The sequence below is a fragment of the Mustelus asterias genome, chromosome 15 (genome assembly GCF_964213995.1).
Source record: "Mustelus asterias chromosome 15, sMusAst1.hap1.1, whole genome shotgun sequence".
In the NCBI taxonomy this organism is placed as follows: domain Eukaryota; kingdom Metazoa; phylum Chordata; class Chondrichthyes; order Carcharhiniformes; family Triakidae; genus Mustelus; species Mustelus asterias.
The window spans coordinates 89,212,574-89,237,814 of record NC_135815.1 but is presented as its reverse complement, the minus strand read 5'-3'; the positions used below and the strand labels follow the sequence as shown (position 1 = coordinate 89,237,814).

Below are 25,241 nucleotides of genomic sequence, written 5' to 3'. Positions count from 1 at the left end.
TTGATGTGGATGAAATAATCCATTTTATTTAGACGCTGCCACTTTTAAAGCCTCAAAGTTGGAGTTTCTCTTGATTTACATATTTCTGCTCTGAAAGTAGCGTTGAGTTAAATCAATCTCTTTTTTTGTTGATTGTGGTTGTATCATTGTCCTCGGGAGCGGGGGCGCCACTTTATAAAGTGAAGGCCTGTTTTCACTGGACACTAAAGCAAGGTGGCTACATGTGGAGGTCCGCACAGGAGCGAGGATTCAATAAAAAAATACCAGCCGAATTTAAAATTCGAACTCATTCCGGTTTCAATACCACGATCTTTGTTCCAGGAAACTCTCCTGTTTTTTTCCATGTTGGGACCGGGTGTCCAAGTGTAAAATGTTTCCCTGGGTTTGGGGGTGGGGAGTTCAGGAATATTTTATTTATATATTACATTAAATATTAAATTTCTGCGTCTGGTGTGTGCCCCCCCCCTCCTTGCAACTTCAAAACTTGCACATTGCAAAGCTGTCTACAATGTTCGTATCGGGTACAAAAGATTGGGAATTCGGACATTCGGTGAAAAGGTTTGAGGATTAAATGAGATGAGGTGGGGCGGTTGTAATTTCGATGCAATTTATACCTTTCCATTCCCACTCCGTTTTGCAAATGAAGTTTTGAGTCGGAGTTTATTCCATTCTCCGTTTCCAGGATTCTGATTTGAATACTTGTTGATTTGTTTCACTCTGTGAAACTGCCCCAAACTCTCCACACTCTCCCTCTCCAGAGTTGCACCCGCGTTCTCTAGCCCAGAAGCGGATTTCTCATTCTCTCTCTCTTTCCCCGTTAGGAAGGAGGTTGTGATTTACTCCATGGTGTATCATTGGTCAGAGTATGTTTAAATGCCTTGCTTGGTCTGCGAGGCGGCTCCACTGCACACATGGGCTCATTAACATACAGCTGCAGGTTGCTATGTGGCTTAAGGCTCCTTGCTTAAAGTACACACCCGGACTTATCAGAGAACAAGCCGTGTGCACACAACCCAACCACAGAGAGAGAGAGGGGAAAATCCACACGGCTTGAAGGGCCACACACCGATTCCAGCAGCAAGATTTACATCTGCCGCAGACCTTTTCACATTCATCATCGTGTGTGATGATAATATATAGTGATTATTATAATATATATTAAACATATAAGGTAACGGTATTGGTTTAACACACGTACATACATACCTCACACTTGAAAGCGAAACTTTATTTTGTTGGGGATATTTTGATGTTCTGGGGCACATGTCTGCGGTTCTCCACAATGGACTGAGAGGCAGACCGGGCTGTTGCCCTGTGCGGGGGTGAAGCCACAAGTCCAGGCAGGGCAGTAACAACTGGGAAAGGCAGAACATTAATACACACAGAACAAGGGAACACACTCACGCCGGGGAGTCTGACACGTTTTATTTCACCCCGGCCTGTTAAATAAAACTCCACGTGCCTTTTTAATAAATCCTCCCATCTCCCAACCAGTTTAAAGGAAATCACTCAAGGTCCATTCCAAGTCCTGGGGTCGATTAATTTTCTATGCAGCATTATTGTTAGGATTACCCGCCCCGCCAGACCGGCCTGCTACTTGGGATTGCAAAGATGGGGAAACATTATCTCATAGGCAAATTACAGCGGGTGCTGGAATCTGAAACAAAAAATAGAAAATGCTGGAAAATCTCAGCAGGTCTGGCGGCATCTGTGGAGAGAGAATAGAGGCAACATTTCGAGTCTGGATGATCTGTTCTCTCTCCACAGATGCTGTCCGACCTACTGAGATTTTCCAGCATTTTCTGTTTCTGAAACATTATCCACTGATGGCTTATTGGTCAGTGGGAAATAAAGGCACGGATTCGGAATTAGTGACTGCCACTGGGTATTTCTATTTCTGGATAACATTCGTATACGTGCTAGTTTTTAAATCGATGGTTAAGGCCGGGGGTGGGGTGGGGGATCAGGTGGAGATTGTGGACAAGTTGAATTTTTGGGGTGAATTTCATTGCCAGTTGTTCCCTGCCATGTCCTCACTCATTTAGAGATCTACGACCTGTTGCAGGATCAACTTTCCCTCTCGCTCAGTTTTAGGCGGAGTTTTCTGCAGGTCTGGGGGTGAGGCCAAAAGAGCGGGTTCCGATTTTCCTGTGTGTGTGTGTTTTGGAGCTGGTTGTCTGTAGGTGTGGATGGATTGTTGCAACTTTCCAACCGGGGTGACACTGAGCACTGGTGTTTGGGAGCAAACGTTACAGAATGTGCATTCCAGAGAAAAAAAATATCACATTGTTTTCTTTATTACTTATGTTGTAGAAAAAGCTACACTCTAGTAAATATTTTAAAGAAAGTGTTAGAGGGAACTTGATTTCCCCATCAGCCTGTTACAGCGCGCCATCTTCTGGGTAACTGCAGCAACAGCCAGTCTACATTGACTGGATTCATTCATTTATAATTAGCTAAGATTTCTGGTTTAGCAAATATATATGTATTTTAAGAATCGGCGCAAAAGTACAGCCCTCTCCCACTTGCTCATATCTAAACAATGCCAGGCCATGCGAACATAGGGAGGTGGTAACGGTTGTAGCTCAGGTAGCTCAGCAAGCTTCTTTCTATCAATGTCTGGTAACCGTCCTGCTGGAATTGCTCTTCCAAAAAGGTCTTTGTGTTCCCCGGCACCAGGAGCTCCCCGTCTGCTATCTGACGAACCAGCTCTTCGATCGGTTCAATAACATTCGCCTTTGGGGGTTGAAGAGAAAAGACAATTGACCATCATGCTGAAGAAACTTGATTGGATTTGATTTATTATTGTCACATGTATTGGGATGCAGTGGAAAGTATTGTTTCTTGCGCACTATACAGACAAAGCATACTGTTCATAGAGTACATAGGGGAGAAGGAGAGAAGGTGCAGAATGTAGTGTTGCAGGTTAGCACTGCTGCCTCACAGCGCTAGGGACCCGGGTTTGATTCCCGGCTGGGATCACTGTCTGTGTGGAGTCTGCATGTTCTCCCCGTTTCTGCGTGGGATTCCTCCGGGTGCTCTGGTTTCCTCCCACAGTCCGAAACACGTGCGGGTTAGGGGCATTGGCCATGCTAAATTCTCCCTCAGTGTACCCGAACAGGCACCGGAGTGTGGCGACTAGGGGATTTTCACAGTAACTTCATCGCAGCCTTACTTGTGACAAAAATAAATAAAATAAATAATAATGAGTCCAACAGTGTTGCTGGAAATGTCCAACATCACTGCTGCGCTTATTCAAAGAAAAAAAATGGTATCGAACCCTATGGATATTATTCCACAGGCCTAATTTCCAGATTTACCAGATGAAATTCCTAACTTCCTCAAAAAATTCCAAAATTCAAGTTAAACCCTAAAGGAGAGAACCAACTTCACATCATACTGGACATCCCAAAGTGAAGGTAGCCAATTAGCCATACGCACAGATAGATGCACAAATGAGTAGTTTATTTATTAGTGTCACAAGTAGGCTTACATTAACACTGCAATGAAGTTACTGTGAAAATCCCCTAGTCATCACACTCCGACGCCTGTTCGGGTACACTGAGGGAGAATTTAGCACGGCCAATGCACCTAACCAGCACAATAGCAGATGAGAGGAATGGCTAGTTGTGATATTGATTAAGGAATTGGCCAGGACACACTCTCTCCTCTCTGGGCAGCACGGTGGCACAGTGGTGAACGGTCTTGGGTCACTGTCTGTGTGGAGTTTGCATGTTCTCCCCATGTCTGCGTGGGTTTCCTCTGGTTGCTCTGGCTTCCTCCCACAGTCCAAAGCTGTGCAGGTTAGGCGAATTAGCCATGCTAAATTGTCCCTTAGTGTTCAAAGATGTGTAGGTTAGCTTGATTAGCTATGGGAAATGCACGGGGTTATGAGGTTAGGGTAGGGGAGAGGACTAGGCCTCTCTGGCAGAGAGACGGTGGACTCGATGGCCTGAATAGCCTCTTGTGCATGGTAGGGACTCTATGATTCGATGGTGGATGGTGCCTGGACTGCATTTACAGCCAACCGAATAGGCAAATGACATGGAACCTCAGCATCCAAAGAAAGAAAACATACATGTTTACTGTAGCTTTCCTGTCCTTGGAATGTTCCGCAGCACTCTCTCAACCACAACTACGGCATTGCCATGCTCCCTCAGTATCACACTGAATCGTTAGCCTAGATTGTGTGATCCTGGCCTTCCAACGCCCAGCCTTCTGATTCAGCAGCGAGTGCAATCACTTATGCTTGACAATGCTGCTTGTGATGTGCTGGGGGACGATTTACTGTTTTAGCGGCACTATAAAAATGCAGCTTGCTGTGGTTGATCAACCAAGACAAACTGATAATGTCCTGTCAACCCCAAAACACAATCACCTTCAAGACGGATCAAATGACGACACTGAGCTTAATCGTCTCTCACCGTAAGTGTGGCAAATGCCCTTTATTCTGAAATGAAGGTGAAGTTGCCAGATCCCATAGGCTGCTTTCCCCTTTGAGTGGGAGAGCTGACTGTTGGTGATTTAACCTGAGGATCACCACACCTCAGACCAGGGGCAAAGTTTGAGAAGGTGTGGCCTTCCTGAATAATGGGGGTCAGTTAGCTCAGTTGGCTGGACGATTGTTCTGCGATGCAGAGCGATGCCAACCACGCAGGTTCAATTCCCGTATCGGCTCAGGTTAGTTGGAATAATCAGATGCCCATTCATTTATTTTCAGGGAAGGTTTGGATTATTTTGGCTGCCATGTCTAGCAACATCATAACAAAAACAACCTGTATTTGTAAATTGTCTTTCCTGCAGTAATATCACCTCCAAGGCACGTTTCACAAGCATTATTCAACAACATTTGACAATAAACTGCGTAAAGAGATGTTGGGACAGGTGAGCTGGGTCAAAGAGGTAGGTTTTACTGAGTAGCTTAAAGGAGGAGAGATGTACAGAGTGGACAGGTTTCAGAAGGAATTTCCATAGATTGAGGCCTGGCCAACTGGAGACACAACTGCTAACGACGGAAATCCAGGAATGTGCAAGAGGCTGGAACTGGAGGGATGCAGATACCTCAGAGGTTTGTAAGGCTGGAGGATTCACAGAGATACGGGGAGGAGCGGGGGGAAGATGGAGGGATTTGAAGACAAGTTTTAAAATGGTGCCATTGTGGGGCTGGGAGCCAATGTAGGGTAGGCTAGCAATGGGGTGATCGGTGAATAAGACAACGAATAGCAAATGTTGCAGGAAATCCCTTGGCTATGTCTGAATAGATAGGAATGGAACCAGTTGAGGACTGGCACACACTGCTAGACAACAGAGGAGGACTGTGTGACCTACTGTGTCAAAAGGCTGCAGGCAGATGGGGAAGGTTAAGGAGGAATAGTTCCAACTATGCTTAAAGTCATATAGGATCCCATTGTGACTGGGAAAGGCTGCTTTTGTGCTGTGGCCAGGGCTGTGGGAGGTGACAACACTGATCATAGATTTTGGAGAGGGAAGGGAGGTTAAGGCTTGAGAAGGGGCAGCACGGTGGCACAGTGGTTAGCGCTGCTGCCTCACAGCACCAGGGACCCAGGTTCAATTCCAGCCTCGGATCACTGTCTGTGTGGAGTTTGCACATTCTCCCCGTGTCTGCGTGAGTTTCCTCCGGGCACTCCGGTTTCCTCCCACACTCCAAAGATGTGCGAGTTAGGTTGATTGGCCATGTTAAATTGATCCTTAGTGTCAGGGGGATTAGCAGGGTAAATATGAGCGGTTATGGGAATAAGGTCTGGGTGGGATTGTGATCGGTGCAGACTCGATGGGCCGAATACCTCCTTCTGCACTGTAGGGATTCTATGAAGTAATTTATGAAGTAATTTTCAAGGACTGAGGGATTAAAGTGGATTTTTCAACAATATTTTTAAAGATGTTTCGTTGTTGCCACACAGAATGACCTGAGGTTGAATTGAACGTGGGTTCAATACTTTACTTTAGGGTTTGTGCCAATATTCTGGGAAATTCATGTACACTAAAGCAAAAATTATAGGAAAATACAATTTAATAATCTGTCCTTTTATCATCTGATATCCACTTTATAATGAATTTTAAACTTTATAATGAACTTTTGAATTTTAACAAAAATTACCTTCTTCCTTTACAAAATTGCTGGCATCACAACATCATGCATTGACTTTGCAGGTTTATAATTATAGCAATCGGATATTAAAAGGTGCAAAAATATCGTAACATCAAAACAAGTAAAATGTAAGATTTAATTTCTCTCAGAGAATAGCAACAGGGCTGAGTAACTTTTATAATGCGTTTTAATACAAGGGTCATGCCCCACATCCAAGTATACAGCCTGTAAGAAGTCAGACAGCCAATAGGTAGGTATTTTATAACAACTATTAGTACTTGGACTATCTTAGTCAATTAAGAGAATAATCTTTAGTGATAATTGTTTGTCATACTGCATTCAAATATACTTTGGGATAATGTGGCACCCCATCATCTGTTCACTTACTACTCTGAAGCAAACTAATTGGCCAGAATTTTATTGTCCCGCCCGCCGTGGGAATTGGAGCGGGCGAGGGGCGGGGTATGGAAAGGTCCATTGACCTCAGGCGGGATTTTACGGTTTCGGCACAAGCGAGACCATAAAATTCCGCCCATTACTTATGTGGGTCAGAGGAGAGAGAGATAAACCTCCTGCACTGTCACTGCGGATACAAATTTACCCTCTGTTTACACTTATAATATATTTTGTATGTGAACCTGTATTGAGACAACATATTTTCTCAACAGTTCTATACATTCCATGAAAATATAATGTACAAAGCATAGAATGCTGGAAATACTCAGTAGGCCAGACAGCTTCTGTGGAGAGTGATCTGAAACCTTAACAATGGCTAAGAGTTTGTGGTCAGTGGCAGAGCAATGATGCTCACCACTTGACCTTGAAGAAAGTTGCCCACAAGGAACTAGCATTCTCTGTGGCATAGATTTCACTTTTCCTGATCTTGATTTGAATCCAGCACCATCAAAGGGATCTCCAGACGGCCAGCAACAATGATGTTCAAGCAGGATAAACAGCCAATCATATCAAAGTATTCTCACAGACAGCAAACTAGGCAGCAAAATGCACCGATCATTCTTCAATTTTTAATATATTTTGCAAAGAATGAAATAAAATGATTGGGGGAATATGCATTAGAAGCTGAAATATCATAAACAAGGTTTGAAGACATTAACAGTATTTCTCTCCCCACAGATGCTGTCAGACTTGCTGAGTATTTGTCTCAATTTCTGCTTTAATTTGGGATTTCTAGCATCCGCAGTATTTTTCTTCTGTTACGTGAAAAAAAAATTTTCCCTTTAAAACAATAACCATAAAAGAGAATTAAATACCCTGTTGGATTCCACCTTCTGCCGCACTTCACTCTTGAAGTCCATGAAACGATCATGGTAAATGCACAGGCACCAAGGCTCCGCCAGATAGCTGAATAACAAAGACATGTAATTACTGACAGGAATACTTTCTCCATATTTATGTTTAAATTTAAAATTTACATCTTGTTAAAATTACACTTAGCATATCAGATGTACAAGTTTCAAGTATCATTTCAAACATTCTGAAAGTTCAAAGGTTTCCCAATGCAGTCACATTTTTATACGGTGCATTTTGTTTCCAATCATTGATAACTCTGACGCTGTCACCGTAATTTCTTCTTCAAAAGTTTCCTGGAATACTCTGATCAATCAATTGTTTGATCTGCATGATCTGCCAGCATCAATAAATACTTTTAAATAAGACATATTCAGAGCAAAGATTTTAAGCAATAGTCAAAATATTTTTTTGGAAATCTCTGTTTTATCAGTTTGAAGGCTCGGGGACCTACACCACAAAAGCCTTGAACATATCTTTTTTTGATTTGATTTGATTTATTATTGTCACATATATTAACATACAGTGAAAAATATTGTTTCTTGCGCACTGTACAGACATAGCATACCGTTCATAGAGAAGGAAAGGAGAAAGTGCAGAATGTAGTGTTACAGTCATAGCTAGGGTGTAGAGAAATATCAACTTAATGCAAGGTGAGTCCATTCAAAAGTCTGACAGCAGCAGGGAAAAAGCTGTTCATGAGTCGGTTGGTACATGACCTCAGACTTTTGTATCTCTTTCCCGATGGAAGAAGGTGGAAGAGAGAATGTCCAGGGTCCTTAATTATGCTGGCTGCTTTGCCAAGGCAGCGGGAAGTGTAGACAGAGTCAATGGATGGGAGGCTGGTTTGCATGATGGATTGGGCTACATTCACAACCTTTTGTAGTTTCTTGCGGTCTTGTGCAGAGCAGGAGCCATACCAAGCTGTGATACAACCAGAAATAATGCTTTCTATGGTGCATCTGTAAAAGTTGTTGAGAGTCGTAGCTGACATGCCAAATTTCCTTAGTCTTCTGAGAAAGTGTGCTTTTTTAACTATAGTGTCAGCATGGGGGGACCAGGACAGGTTGTTGGTGATCTGGACACCTAAAAACTTGAAGCTCTCGACCCTTTCTACTTCGTCCCCATTGATGTAGACAGGGGCATGTTCTCCATATCCTTATCTATCCAACATACATATCCAACGTATGTACAATCAGTTAGCATTTGAAAATATATTAATCTCACTGTGATCATTGCATCATGCTGACATTTCTAGTTATTGCTTAGTTTAAAATAAACACAATAAGCATCTGGGTTTTTTTGGATTTAAGCATTGTAAGACATTGGCAAGCTGAAAGGTACAATGCTGTATATTTCAGTAGAGAATAATTAGAACTTTAAATCAGAAAACTACTCGAGGTTAATCAATAAGGAAGCTAAAGTATCTTCTGGAAACATTTTGATCACTTTCCAAAGTTGGAGATATATTTTCCCCAAATCCCTTCTTTCCCCGAATTAAATCAGGGTCTTAAAAAAATCTACTCCTTTAACCTCTTTCAAGAGATTACCTGACTGCTGGTGAATGGGATCATTTGTGGTCCTGACGTTTAGTTAGACTGCATGAGACAAGCCCAATGAAGCCCATGATCTTTTCCTTTATGTCATTTTTAAAATGTAAAATAGCAGCAGGTAACCATGTGAAACATACAGTTTTTTAAATTCATTCATGGGACATGGGTGTCGCTGGCTGGCCAGCATTTATTGCCCATCCCTAGTTGCCTTAAGGCAGTTGAGGGTCAACCACATTGCTGTGGCTCTGGAGTCACATGTAGGCCAGACCAGGTAAGGATGGCAGATTTCCTTCACTAAAGGATCTTAGTGAACCTGATGGGTTTTTCCTGACAATTGGCAGTGGTTTCATGATCATCAGTAGATCCTTAATTCCAGATTTTTTTTATTGAATTAAGATTTCACTATCTGCTGTGGGGGGATTCGAACCCGGGTCCCCAGAACATTCGCTGAGTTTCTGCATTAATAGTCTAGCGATAATACCACGAGGCTATCACATCCCCGATAAATAGGGGGAACTGATTTAACTTACTAAAGTCAAGCAATCAATCAGTAGAATTGTGGGAACTATGAGAAATAATTAATAAAAATAAATTTTTATAATCTTAAACTCTTTTTAATATTTCTTAATAATTTTAACAGTGTAACTCCCGATGCTGGTATATATGATGTACAGTATAATTCAGGAACTGACTCTGTAATACAGTGCAGTGTATCTAAAGGGTTCTGTTACAGAGACTGAAGACTGAAGAAACAGCCAAATGTTTCCATCTTCTTGTCTGACTTCCCACCCTCAATGGAAAAGCCATGAAGTGGCTGGAGTCCAGTGACTGCATCCTTCCTCCTGACCTTACAAACACATCCTCCTCCATCAAGGCTGCTGCCATTGTCAACTTTCACCCTTCTGTATGGGATGCCCACTTATCCACTGCAATACCAACAAGGATGTTTTCACTGAATCATAGAATCCCAACAGTGCAGAAGAGGCCATTCGACCCATCGAGTCTGCACTGACTCTCTGCCTGAGTATCGTACCCGGGCCCTCCCCCCTGCCCTATCTCTGTAACCCCACACATTTACCACGACTAATCCTCCTAACTTGCACATCTTGGGACACTAAGGGGCAATTTAGTATGGCCAATCAACCTAACCCGCACATCTTTGGACTGTGAGAGGAAACCAGAGCATCCGGAGGAAACTCACGCAGACATGGGGAGAATGTACAAACTCCACAGAGGCAGTGACCCAAGCTGGGAATCAAACCCGGGTCCATGGAGCAGTGAGGCAGCAGTGCCACCATGCCGCCCAGTGTGATAGAAATCAGCATACTTCCGATCTGAAACATTAATCAACCTGTTAGCCTTTATGTGATGAGAAGCCAATGCAAGTACCTCCAATATGAGAGCATGTATTTATTGTACAGTTTAATCAATATTAAAAATAAATTACTCATAAATTACTGCCCTATGGAAGTAAACATTTTCAGTGGTCGCCAATCAAGACAAGTGGCACTGGCGTGAAAACAGCACCATTTATTTCTAAAATCCAAAGGTTGAGTTATAAATGGTAAAGTTGACCTGGAAACAGGTCCAAATCTCCCAGGTTCAAATTTCAATCCCACTTACGGCTTCTTCAATATATTTATTTCTTCATTTTTCTCTCCTCTGTTAAGGCATTCCTTGAAATCTACATTTATGATCAGGTTCTGGGTCACCACGTGCCATGGGCTGAACTTTCATTGGGCTGAGGAGGTGGGACCGGAGGTAGGCAGGCTGGCAAATTCACATGCCTGCGTGTTCCCACTTCCCAGCAATTCTGGTGATATGGTGTTGTGGAAAACCTCCTGAAAGCGTTGGGTCATCAACTGAGCCATTGGGAGGCCATTGAAAGCAGAAAATGATTTTGGAACTGGGGTGCGGAGTTGAGGGTCATGGGGAACACACATGGTCACAATTATATTTTTGGAGCAGAGAGCCAGTTTGGAGATGGGTGCATTTAGTATCAATGTGAACAAGGAAGGGTCAGACAGCTCTTCACATCGTGGCACACTATGGCAGAATGTGCAGTGGTCATAGAGGGTTCAAGCTGTAGGCACTTGTCCACTTTTGGGGAGTGAACCTCCAGGGTTAGTAAGGCATAGCCAGGGGTCCAGACAGTTGTTAAAGTGCATCTGGTAGCAAAGATGCCATCCCTGGGTCTTGGGCAGAGTTACTCTGAGTTGGAGATGAGCAGCAGGCACTGCAACAGCAAGTATGGACAGCACGGTGGCACAGTGGTTAGCACTACTGCCTCACAGCTCCAGGGACCAGAGTTCGATTCCCGGCTTGGGTCACTGTCTGTGTGGAGTTTGCACTTTCTCCCTGTGTCTGCATGGGTTCCCTCCGGGTGCTCCGGTTTCCTCCCTCAGTCCAAAGATATACAGGTTAGGTGCATTGGCCATGCTAAATTCTCTCTCAGTGTACCCGAACAGGTGCTGGAGTGTGGCGACTAGGGAATTTTCACAGTAACTTCATTGCAGTATTAATGTAAGCCTAATAAATAAACTTTAACTTTACTTTGCTCTTGAGGCATGCAGAGGTACAGGGAGGGCACCTCACCATAGAGTATATCGAGAAAGAATGGAGCTTCCTGGACATTGCAGAGTATCAGTGCCATCAGAGAATGTGCCTGTCTGTCATGGCAAATGGTGGCAGAATTATGTGTAATCATAGGGGAGCGCCTCATTCCTCACCAGTTGTGTGGGCACTGGCACTGAATGTCTTGTCTCTAGAGCCATCAATCATGGACTCCTCCATTCTCTGCTCCAATGACTCCTGGGGCTCTGAATCGCTGCCCAGCTGAGACTGGGTGTGGTGTATCTGTCTCCATACTCTGAGAGGGACTACCTCCAGCTGCCTCTGCCTCCCTCACCTCTTTGGTGAAGTGTAAGTCACCCTGTTCTAAACATTGTACCAGGCCCACTGAGCTGATTGTATGTGCTGCTGGATGGTATGCTTGACAGATGAGATGGTGCTGGTTCAGTTGCTCCTTCCTCTGCCAAAGAAGGCCAACAGGCCAACAGGTTATTGTATTGGCATGGAGGAAATCAGGGAATCTGGAGCTCCATCCCCATCACCTGGATACAGTGCGATCATTTCATGCTGCCTTGGACTGATTCCCATTTCACCATCGCCAGCTCTCTGATGGGTTTCCACTTTGGCAATGTCATGTTCCTCTTCCTTCCTGGGCATTAGAGCAGCTTAATTGGACACTGCAAACCTAGAGTCATAGAGATATACTGCACAGAAACAGGCCCTTAGGCCCAACTATCCATGCAGACCTGGTTTCCTAAACTGAACTAGTCCCATTTGTCTGCATTTGGCCCATATCCCTCTAAACCTTTCCAGATAGAGTCATAGGGATATGCAGCATGGAAACAGGCCTGATCAAGCCCTTTCTCTGGAGTTGTGAGCTCATTTTTCGTGCAAGGAGACAGTGAGTTAAGACCGTGGAGCCTTTCTGATTATTGTATGAGTTTTACACAACAGCTCTGCAGCGCTCCGTGTCCACATATTTTCCATGTTCTGGAGTACTATAAGTTCTTAGGCTGCGCGGCCTCTATGTGCTGGTCGCTAGAGAAATGGATGTCTTTCATTTATGTGTTGCATTGCACTCAGCTTGCCAGCCCTCAGGAGGTTATTGAAGAGGTTGCAGCATTGCACACAGGTCCCGCTGACAGTGCTGCAGCTGCACACTTTGTGAGCTACCTCCAGCTATGCCTCCTTCATCTGCCTGGCTAGCCTTTTCTTGTTGCTCTCTGGAAATAGAGTGTCTGGCTGTGCACCTCAAAATGTACTGTTGGGCTGCCCATACGTGGGAGCCTGTTGCTGGCCCACTGCTTTCTCTCTTTTCCATTCCAAGGCAAATGGCCAACACAGTAAAACTGCCATTTTCTCCTTTTTTACCTGCTTCTCACCACATTCACCATCTCATTGGATGGCAAATGTGCCATTGGGCCATTAGTTGTAAATCTCTTTGAAAATGGCGTTGTTGGTCAGGAAGCAATGTGGAGTGGGGACAGAAATCATAGAATCCCTACATTGCAGGAGGAGGCCATTCAGCCCATCGAGTCTGCAACAACAACAAACCCACTCAGGCCCTATTCCCGTAACTCCACATATTTACCCCGCTATTCCCTCCAACCGGGACACTAAGGGGCAATTTAGCACGGCCAATCAACCTAACCTGCACATCTTTGTGGAAACCGGAGCACCCGGAGGAAACCCACGCAGACACGGGGAGAATGTGCAAACTCCACATAGACAGTGACCCAAACCGGGAATCGAACCCAGGATCCTGGAGCTGCGAGGCAGCGGTGCTAACTACTGTGCCACCGTGCCGCCCCAGGATATTGTCAGGACGAGGATATTGTCCTGATGTTGACATCCAGACCTGGAAATTGAAAATTTAGTTCAGAAGGATTATCCAGACTCCAAATGTTAGCGCTATTGCTCTGATGAAGGATCATTTAGATCGAAACGTTGGCTCTATTCTCTCCCTCCACAGATGCTGTCAGACCTGCTGAGATTTTCCAACCTTTCCTGTTTCTGTTTCAGTTCATTATCTGCTTGCTTGGCTCAAAGCCAATTTTTGTTTGATGTCGGTCCTATGATGTATCTTGGGATGTTTTTTCTACACCAGTGGTGCGATATATTCAAGCTGTTGTTATAGCTTTTGTCACAATTTTAAACTCCCAATGTCCCGAGGAAATCCAGAAAGGGTTAAACACCGCTCTTAGTACCAGTCACAAGGCAAGGATGTTATTCAGAAATGGGTCTCGCACAGCTGGGAAAAAAAGAAGCAACATAATCTATCCCTGAGGGATAAAGCCCAGGTCATTCAAATGTGGTTCTGACCTTACCAAAATTTGACATTTAATTAAAGGTTAGTTGTTCTGTGCATCCTCAGGGTTGTGCTAATATCACTGCAGTGAAGCGGCACATTGCTCTCTTAAAATCACTAAAACTAAGCAGAAATGGGCTGTGCTCCTATTAGTTTGGTAATGAAGCCTAAAGCAGTTACTCTAATAGTAAAATAGAGCACTACAAATTGGTAGTGGCAGGGGCTGAAAAATCAGTGTCCATTCTGGCACGCACCTCTCCCATAACTTTGACAGGAGTGGGAAATTACTGGCTATCCATGTCAGAGGTTCACAGCAGGACAGCCTGTTAGGACATCCAAACACTTCACTTTGAGTAGGGGTCAATGTATACCAGCCAAAAGTGAGACTCTAGATAATCCCCTCTCTAACTCAAGGGTATCACGCCAATAGCTGTATTTTATCAGCGCAGCTCAAATCACCTATTACAGGAGACTGGATACTGAATCAAGCTCAACCTCACTGCTTTAATCAACTGAAATCTCCATATTATTAGCTCCCGACTGGGATTGAATCTTACTGAATAAAGCTTAAAATGATGAGATAGCACGGATCATGAAACCCCGTTGTCCTTTCTCTTTGCTTTAATACAGACATGACAAGAGATTTGCCGAGAAACATATTTTCTTCATAATAATCATCCACATCGACTAATAATCAATACAACTGACACATAGCAATAAACTTCTTTAAAGCCACGTTTAACTCAGACAATTCCTTTAAAAGGGCATTGTATTTTTCTGAAAGCCGCAGATGTTCCGAGCTTCCTGGTTATCCATGGTGGAGCATTATAACTGTAGCAAGATACAAACTCAAATGCCAAGATTTGGATTAATCAGGGATTCTGTTCTATTGAACTGGAGGAGGAATTTCTACAGTTAAAGAGTTAAATGGCTTTCAAGTATCAAGTCTGCATCTGAAATAATGGAAATGCTTTGTACGATAATGGTTCTCAAAAATGATGTGGAGTTGCCGGCATTGGACTGAGGTGGGTACAGTAAGTAGTCTCACAACACCAGGTTAAAATCCAACAGGTTTATTTGGTAGCACGAGCTTTCGGAGCGCTGCTCCTTCATCACTCACCTGACGAAGGGGCAACGCTCCGAAAGCTCGGGCTACCAAATAAACCTGTTGGACTTTAACCTGGTGTTGTGAGACTACTTACTGTTCTCAAACATATCAATGTTTTTCTCAAACACTGGTGAAGCTTATTTAAGGATACTTCAATTATGCTGGAGTACAGCTGCATTAAGCCCTTTATTTGTGATTCTTTCACAGGATGCTGGGTGTCACTGGCTAGGCCAGCATTTATTGCCTATCCCTAATTGCCCTTGAGAAGGCGGTGGTGAAGTGCCTTCTAAAACCACTGTAATCGATGTGATGTAGGTACACCCACAGTGCTGTTAGGGGTTCCAGGATTTATACACAGATTCAGTGAAGGAATAGTGATATATTTCAAGTCAAGGTAGTGTGTGGCTCGGAGGGGAACTTGCAGGTAGTAATGTTCCCAAGCATCTGCTGCCCTTGTCGTTCTAGGCGGTAGAGGCCATGGGTTTGGAAGATGCTGTCGAAGGAGCCTTGGTGAACCTTGTAAGTAGTACACACTGCTGCCACTGTGCATCGTTGGTGGAGGGAGTGACTATTTAAGATGGCGGATGGGAGGTCAAGCTGGCTGCTTCGTCCTGGATGGTGTTGAGTTTCTTGAGCTATTTTGCAGCTGGACCCATCCAGGAAAGTGGAGAGTATTCCATCACACTCTTGACTTGTTCCTTGTAGATGCTGGACAAATTTTGGGGAGTCAGGAGGTGAGTTATTCTGTAGAATTCCCAGCCTCTGACCTGTTCTTGTAGCCACAGTACTTATGTGGCAAGTCCAGTTCAGTTTCTGGTCATTGGTAACCCCCAGGATGTTTATAGTCGGAGATTTAGCAACGGTAATTCCATCAGGCAGCTCCTTTGGAATCCTGTATGACTTGGAGAATGAGCATAGATAATGCAGAGCAGAGGAAGCAGATGGAAGAGGGAGGAGAGGGAAGGGGGAAAGGGGGCTCTTAGGAGGAGGAAGTGATACCTGCATAAGGCGCTCAGCGAGAAATATTTAAGTAAGGATGTGCTCACTAAAATCTGCCAACTGTTGCAGCCATAATTGCATCCTCACAGCAGGGCAAAGATTGCACTGCCAATGGCTGGTAGGGTGACTGTGGTGATGAGCTTTTATAGTCTGGTTCCATCCAAGCTGAAGCTGGAGGTATTTCCCGAATCTCATTCCCTCTTGCCATACGACTAGCAGGTGGCATCACTAGGATTGCAAGCTCCCGCATTGTGGAGGGTGCCATTGACTGCACAATTTTTGCTTTGTTGGTGTCACATGTCAACTCCGCCCATTACTGGAACAAAAAGAGTTTCCACCCTCTCAACATCCAGCTGGTGCGCGACCCTAGGGGCAGGATTTTGCGGCCTCGCTCGTCCCGAAACTGTAAAATCCTGCCTGAGGTCAACGGATCTTCCCATGCTCCGCCCCTCATCAGCTCCAATTCCTGGGGCGGGCAGGTTGGTAAAATTCCAACCTAGGTAGCAAATTTTGCAGGTTAATGCCCGGTATCCTGCCAACAGTCATGATGCCTTTGTTCCTCTGTGCCAGCTACATTCGATAAGGTGGCTACTGAGTGACAAGTGCTATCCAGTGATGACATGCGTGCTGCATGCATACAATGAATGCAAACAGCATGTGATAATGCAAATGTTCGGCCTGATGAAACAATGCTTCTGCCTGCTGCCTGTTCCACTCTGGAGGGACCCCACGGGTACTTGCCAGAGTGACTAGCAAGATGTAATGGTCTGCTCCAAGTTGCACAACCTTGCCATCATGGAAGTACAGCTTTTGCTGCCAGCAATATGGCAAGGAGCTTAAGAGCAGGAGCATGAGAGAGAGAGAAGGGGCAGGAAGGAGAGGAAAAAAGGATCATGAAACTCCTGTTGTTTTTTTCTTTACTTTAGTACAGACAAGAGCATTAAATTGGCTGAGAAACATATTTTCTTCATAATAATTATCCTCATCAACTAATAATCAATACAACCGACACATAGCAATAAAGTTATTTAAAACCATGTTTAACGCAGGTGATTCCTTTAATCACTTTTATCTGAAAGCTACAGATGATCTCAGCTTTCTTGTTATCCATGAAACAGCATCTTTCTACCCAGGTTATTGATAAAGAACCCATCTGAGTAAACATAACCCCAATTCCCCAAGAACCAGCAAGTAGATTTCCTCAGTCATTTTTCTTGTTCTTAGGCAGTTGCTTGGAGACGAGGGTGACTTGCTTCCACACTATAATGAGTTCTCTTTAAGAATCAGCTTGCCTTTAAGAAGACCAGGCTGCCTGAACCATGTGGTCAGAAAAAAACGCTGCCAGGGCCTCCTGCTGAGTGCAATGCTTGCCAGCAGTGCCGAGAGATAGAGATTAGCATTAGAGATGCATCAGCTAGTGCTATAATCATTCGGATGAGGTTCTGCGTCTTGCCCATTTTGATCTGAATGGGAGCAGGCATGCCACAAATCGTGCAACCACATGCGCCCACAAATTGGGGCAAGGGTATTTCTAACCTCTGATATTTCTCCATTTGCCAGAACAGCTCAAAAGTATATTGCTCCAATTTCTTGAAAAGTAGAAAGTCATCTTTGATTAGCAAACAATACAGTTATAGACCTTGTACCTCAACTACATGTCCTATCTGGAATTGGCATAACCTTTGTGAATGGCAGGAAATGGCTATGCAATCCATTTTATTACAATTCAATAGACAAGGCTGGTAGAGATTTAATTAACATTAATAACCATAAAGTTAAACAAATCTTTATTTAATCAGTCTCTAATCCCTAAAGTTATTTGTATTTTTAAATTGTTCAGTTTTATAATGCAGAAGCAGTATAATCTTAACCTTTAGATAATTTAGGGAAAATACAAAAGTAACAATCAAGGCATTAGTATTTGTGAAATCAGATTATATACGAGTTTGTAAATCACAGAGGAAAGATTTAAAAATTCCAATCAGAGGGAGCTACAAGACAACTGACCTCTGTTGAACCAAAGTCTCATCAGGACATTGGGGTCTTCATCAAGGATGCAGTCATTAAGGTATGCAAAAGCGATTACTTGGATTAAGCGATGGCCCAAAATGGGTATCTATTAAACAATGAGAAGAGAATACTGTGTAGATGAACAGGGAAAAGAATGCTGGGCAGGTCAGCAGCATCGAAGAAAATAGCATTGGAAAAATAATTTAGAAAAAACCTGTTTGCTAGAGAGCAAGATTACATGTAAGAGACAAGATGTGTTAGGAGAAAGGGAATGGCAGGAAAATGGGTAAGAGTAAGTTGTGAATGCTAGGACAAGTCTTTGGCTTTACTCCTATGCAATAGGAATCATCTGAACACCAAATTGTCCCTTCAAGGACCCAAGGGATTCAAAGATCTCCGAAGCAAGTCTCATGCATAATAACAAAAAAGGAAGACATGTATACTTCAAATTCAGGTGAGACAAGAGAATATCCCTGACTGTGCTGATTTTAAGCTGAAGGAATTGAAATTTTCAAAATAATGAAGAGGCAGAGAAAATTAATCTATACTAATTATTCACAATGATAGAAGTTTCAAATGCCAGGATAATAATTAATAAATTAGGATGCATAGAAAAAACCTTTGCTCTTGTGGGCTAAATTACCAGGGAAGGTCACTAAAGTGCAAATAGGTTGAATAGACAACCAAATGTGATTTGGAAGAGAATTGGTGAGACACTAGTAGGTGATAAATCAGAAAGGGGCCACCATGTTGCTGCTCCAGTTCTTAAAAATTATTGTGTTCTCTACAGCGGATAATGGGGGAAACAGTGTTTGCCATGATGGCAACCTTTGTGGAAGTCCAAAGGTAGTCACAAGATACAATGAGGAAACAACTGTGATATTTGAAACAGCATTTATCTGTTCTGGTACCATATCTCAAGGTCCTCACATTAAGAAAATGTCTCATGAAGTGTATGAGTGTGCACCAAGTATGCACATCCTCTCCGAAATTCATTAAGCATTTCAGGTTATTAGGGATAGAAATGAACAGGTAAATGGTGAGCTTGTTGAACAATCTTCAAATGCCCTTTTCAAAGCGGTTGCTAGGAGATATCTTTTGCAATAATTTCGCAAACAGCCTCTATCTGAAAACCGATAACGCTACATTTCAATTAACAAGCAATGTTGCATTGCAGTCTAAAAAGTCCTCATAACTGAGTTAGCATTTATAGATTTTCTGCAAAACTGCATCCTTCTATTTGAATCGCAGTCTTGATACTGTATGCAGTGGAGCAGTAAAATAGTACAAGTATAAACTAGAGATCAGAAAGTTACAAAAAAAAAATTCCTCCCCTCTCGCAGTTTACCAGAACAGCATGTTACTGGATTGAACTGTACAGGAAAAATAAAAAAGGGGATTGGATCTGTATATCATCATACTTTAAGTTGTGTTGACTTTCAGAAGAAACAAACTGTTGATGTGTAATGTTTCTGTCATATGTTCAATGCGGATTCAGTCCTGCCACATTAATTTGATGGCTTAGAAGAAAACTAATTACCTCCTGTATTTGAAACACCAGAAGTAGTAAAATACAGTATAGGCACTGTGGAAATCACTTAGATGAGGCCCCCGGTAATGCAAGGTGGAGTAAATAGTAATGTGACAAAAGAGTCACAATTGAAAGTCAATAAATTACATCCATCTCTATACAATCATGTCCTCTGCTAATCTATGTGTGGTTATACAAACACATATCGTGTCCCAATATAACTATCTACTTATCTATAATATTGAGAAAACTTACATATAGTACATACTTTCTGTAAGCATTAAACTCACTTGCGGTAACCCGTTCTCAGTCACATTATATTGACAGTACCTCAATTGTCTATAAAACTGCATAACCTCCATCTCACAGTCAGAACCAGGGAAGATGGGCTCGCACACAATAATGTAAATAACCACTTCTATGGTAGTGGTTAGGAATCATTTTTGAAATGGGACTAAAAAATATTTGAAAAAAAAAAGACAATTTTGAAGGCCTTGAATCACTGCATTATTGAATGATTGATTTCTATGATCTTGGTAATTTTTCAGTTCAACAATATCGTTAAATTGAAAATATTACTATTCTAACAACATTCGGGTATGTCGTGCGTTATGTAGCAAAAATAAACTTAAATTGGTGATAAAAGGTTATCAAGAGGTAATAAACCTAACTACTGCTTATCTAATTCAAGATGGTGGCTAACATCTGCTACTTCTGGGATCCCATACAGGATACATGCATGGAAAAAGATAAAGAAAATGAGAGAGGGGGCTATTAAAAATAGTGGCAGAGTTATTAAAAAATACCAAATATGAAAGATTTACTTAATCTTTAATACTTGAAAAAATAATTTAAAATTGATAATATTGATAACTTTGGTATGAATTTAAAAGTGGATGTGCTGTGATCCATTACAAAAATGTAGAATACAAATTTCCTGCTCACAAAATAAATCAAACAGCTGTGCTCTCACCATCAGCAAATGCTACCTGTAACCATAGCGACATCCCTGCAATCACTGCTTTAAAACATTCCAGCACTTAACAGTTCAAGAGAAAAAATAAATTTCATGTGCTACAGAGCTGACCCACAAAAAAAAAGTACATGCAAAACAAACCTGAGTTCTTTTTCCTCACCAATTTCTCTCATTTTCATTTGAAGACAGTCTTCTACCATTGGCACAAATTGCTCTCAGATACCTGACCCAAGCGGGAATCGTAGATGCCTTGAGTCGGACAGCATTATCAAACTGTTCACCCACGGAGACTCCAAAACCAAGCATGACCTTACCCTTATCCAACAAGCATACACAGGCACTCAGGCGGCTTTGATGGCTGCTGCCCAAGCATGAGGATCTTGCCCAATTTTCTCCTGTCAAACTGAAGGGTGCTGGGACAAATTGTAACAACCTTTCTGCTATCCCAATTAAGTTCATCTAACAGCTCAGATTAAGGCTTGAACTGTGATTGCCTTTACTCTCATGGCTCAAATAATTAGTGGAGCATTTTGCTGAGTAATTTAGGAAGCTCTGCACAACATAGTTGTAGGGCGGCATGGTGGCACAGTGGTTAGCACTGCTGCGTCACAACATCAGGGACCCGGGTTCAATTCCCAGCTCGAGTCACTGTCTGTGTGGGGTCTGCACGTTCTCCCTGTGTCTGCGTGGGTTTCCTCTGGGTGCCCCGATTTCCTCCCACAGTCTGAAAGACGTGCTGGTTAGGTGCATTGACCCGAGCAGGCGCCGGAGTGTGGCAACTAGGGGAATTCCACAGTAACTTCATTGCAGTGTTAATGTCAGCCTTACTTGTGACTAATAAATAAACTTTAGATACAAAATTCCAACCAAATTAAGCCAAAGAAACTTGCTAACAAAGTCAATCCTTAAAAGCAAACCAGAAGCCTCCATTATGGCTTGCTCTTTCATAACCAAACAACAAATAACATTGTGAACATTGTGATGACAACTAGCCTATCCATTTATTAGATATTACGTCACGCACCGCAATAAAATATTCTTATCAGACCAAATCCCCACGTAGTGCACACCATATTGGTGTGAAAATGGGTCATTACTCACCGTCCCCCCCCACCCCACCCCCAACCCAAAATAGAGTCCCTAGCTCAGGGAAAACAATTAATATTCCAGCAAAACATCTGAAATTAACAGGCTTACAATAGCAAGTAACTTCAATGACAATAACATTAGGAATGACTCAATGAAAAATGGGTTCTATTGCAATCACTGATAAAATAAAAATGCAGTACATCTGTACGACATCCCCTCCCTGAAACACATTTTTAAAATAAGTATCTGTCACTTTTCTTTAACTAAGATATAATGAACATTTTGGTCCATAATAACTGTCAGCAATAATAATATCAGTGCTTCTGTCTTTCATTTTGCAAATTCTGAGTAAAAATACTGGGATCTTTTCTTGCCACCAAAGCAAACTTTACACTTCTGGCCCAATTCATCAACTGAGCTTCTTTGTTTTTGAATCACTTGGTAGTTCACTTTTATCACCAAACAAATAAACTTCATTGCCATTAAAGTTGTTGCAGATGCAGTGAATCGTTGAATAATTTGAATCTGTTTGGACTTGCTGCCACATGTCTGGGACACTGCAGCATCCAACACAGTCCAGGTTTCACCAGATGTCCTGTTGGTGTCAGTTTATCATTGCTCTTGGCGTTCGTTTTGCAAAGAATCCTCGAATGGTTTGTTTCCAAGCACATCCATAATGTACTGTGGCCAACCTCCTCCTGAATCAATGCCATCTGAACCACAGATTCCGCCCGAACCAATACCACTAAAGATGAACTGGGTATTCATCTTATTTTCTAGTTGATGGGACCTTGGCGTGTGCAAATTAACTGCTATGTTTGCCTACTCACCTCTTGAAATGTAATTTGTTGGGTGTGATCTCCTTTGGACTATGTAAATGCATGTTCCTTCTTTGTTAAGGCTTTCTGATCATTCCTACTGATGATATAGCCAAATATATATTGCATTGGCAAATAAATTCCTCAGCAATAAACACTAAATTGATCAGAGAAAGCAACCAGAATTAATAGACCACATTTACATAGCAAGGCATGAGGTCTTCAGTGTCCTTAAGTTTGGTGTCACATGTTAGGTGAAATTTCCTTTTTGCACTGTGCCTTTTATTTCAACATCACAAAACCCAGTAGGTTTCCTGCCATCTGCCATGTCTACCAGCAATACAAAATTAAACATGTTTTTCACTGTGTGTTTTTCTAATGAAAATGGTAGAGGCTTCCTTTTCTTTCTCTGTATCATTAGTAGGGATATCTTCTCTCAGAGGAGTTTTGTCTGCATTGCCCAATTTGAAGAACAATGCGAATTGCACAGCACATTGATATAACACTAGTATAGTATCGGTGGCATTTTGTAATCATCTGGCAAGGGCTGCCTGACTAGCTATGCTTTGCAACACTGTACAAAGGTGTGCCTTATGAAACAGTGCACTGATCCTTGCCATGAACTGCTCACCAGGGATAGTCTTGCCCACTGCACTTTGATATGCTTTTGTCTAATTATCACTACACAGCTATGTTTTTCACTTCTGGTAACTCGTACTCAATTTCTGAATAGATCCCATAGGATAGATGTACACCTGGTATGCAAAGTTCTGCATTGGGAGTGCAAATTTGTCTCATGTTCCCACCTGTGAAATGCATTACATTCCAATTTTCTCCAATAATACGTGTTTTTTATCATGCATGTCATTTAATAGGCATTGCTACTGGAACTGATGTCACTTTTCCATTCTTCTCATAACAGTGCTACTAATATCATTAAAAATGTCTCTATATGTATTTTAAAATGTTTACCATGCATCGTCATAGTTACGTTCATCACCTAAACCTTTGACCATGTTGATTATGCATTCAGATGGCTGCAAAGGTATTGCAGTACAGTAAATCAGAGAGACCACTAAAACTACAGAGGTAGAATTCTCATTTATAGGCCACACTCAGAACTCAAATCAATTTAGTTCAATAAGCAAACAGCCCACAAGTATCAATACACCATACGTTTATTTTTGGTTTTATATTTGCAGATGCAAAACGTATCAAAAATATTAGATAAAAGTCAAAAAATCAAAAATCTTAGTCCTCCTTATATTTTGAATGGTGTTTAATCTCCACATAACAAGGATCATATATATTTTTCAAAAAAGATCAGGGGCACTTCTGCAGATTTCAGCAAATCATTACGTACATAACCGACCTCAATATTATCTGGTGTGTTTGCTTTCACTGCTCACAGGTCATTTTTTAAACAACGTCAAGTAATCTTGGAATACGTGTTTCCAAAGTGAGAACATAGAGGTATCTTGAGCAGGCCATGTGATCTGTCTAGACCCTGTGTCTGCGGCAATAAAACTTGACAATAATAATGGTGCACTATATTTGATCTTACCCAAAAGGCCATGAAGCAATAATACTGATAATATATCCACATCTGTAGGCATAAGTTTGAAAATATCTTTTGTGTCATTTTCTAAATCTATGTTTTAATTTTAATATATTTCCAGAACATTCTCATTGTGTTGATGTTGATTATCCATTGAAAATTGATGTAGGAAACTTCAAGATAGCTGAGGATACCCTGCTCACAACCCTTTTTGGGACCAGTAAATACTTGGGAAAAAAAGCATGGAAATTGGACAAGGAACTAGAAGAAGAAAATAACTTCCTCTCTTTGTACACATGTGTCTATAGGGGGAGGTGATGGACTCATGTTATTATCGTTAGACTATTAATCCAGAGACTCCAAAAACATTCTGGGGACCTGATTTCGAAGCCCACCACATCAGGTGGCGGAATTTGAATTCAATAAAAAGAAATCTGGAATTAAGAATCTACTGATGACCATTGTTGATTGTGGAGAAAACCCATCTGGTTCATGAATGTCCTTGAGGGAAGGAAATTTTCTGTCCTTACCTGGTCTGACCTACATGTGACTCCAGAGCCACAGCAATGTGATTGACTTTCAACTGCCCTCCGGCAACTAGGGGTGGGCAATAAATGCTGGCCAGCCAGTGACGCCCATGTCCCATGAATGAATAAAACAAAATCAGCTTTCTTTTCCACACTGAAGTTCTTAAAATAATGGAAATCTTTTATGCAACCTTTGATCTTAGTTTTCTTCAGGTAGTCCTCTTATTTAAAAAACACAGTTTCTATCAGATGCCCATTAAGACAGAAGAACACGTGAAGCGTATCTAAATGACATTCCACTTAGCTCAACACATAAACACCATTACAGTCCACCAAAACGATCAATATGCTGAACTCTGAACCAGAATCCATCAAGGGAACAGGAAAGACAAAGCAAGCCCCATAGCATCTGAACTGAGAGTAATGTTTCAGACACAGAGCCTTCATCACAAAGGTAAAACATTAATCTAAGTTTCCTCTTCAGATACCAACTGAGATGTGGGGTATTATCAGCATTTTTGATCAGGATTTTAAGGTTATTTCCAGCATTTCTAGGTTCTTATCTTTAGTTGCTACAAGAGAACTCTAAGACACCAATACTATCAACGATTTCTCAGTAAAGTGGTACCCTTAAATAGTAGTAATGGACTGTCGGTTGTGAGGTAAAATGCATTGGCAGACCATTCAGCACGTTGAATTGTGTCTTACCTTACAATCATCTTATTTGCCTTCAATTTCTCAATACAATACTGAAATAATAATTGATCTACCTATAA

The 25,241-nt window shown here is 42.1% G+C and overlaps 1 protein-coding gene across 1 annotated transcript in view; it reads right to left on the bottom strand.

Moving 5' to 3' along the window:
* Positions 1-2,535: 2,535 nt before the first annotated feature.
* cfap61 (cilia and flagella associated protein 61) overlaps positions 2,536-25,241 on the bottom strand; it is a 176,389-nt gene continuing 153,683 nt past the window's right edge. Inside the window, exons 24-25 of the mRNA XM_078230494.1 lie at positions 7,381-7,471; positions 2,536-2,736 (exon numbers count right to left, since the gene is read on the bottom strand). Of these exons, the coding sequence (XP_078086620.1) occupies positions 2,536-2,736; positions 7,381-7,471 (292 nt within the window). The remainder of the gene's footprint in view (positions 2,737-7,380; positions 7,472-25,241) is intronic.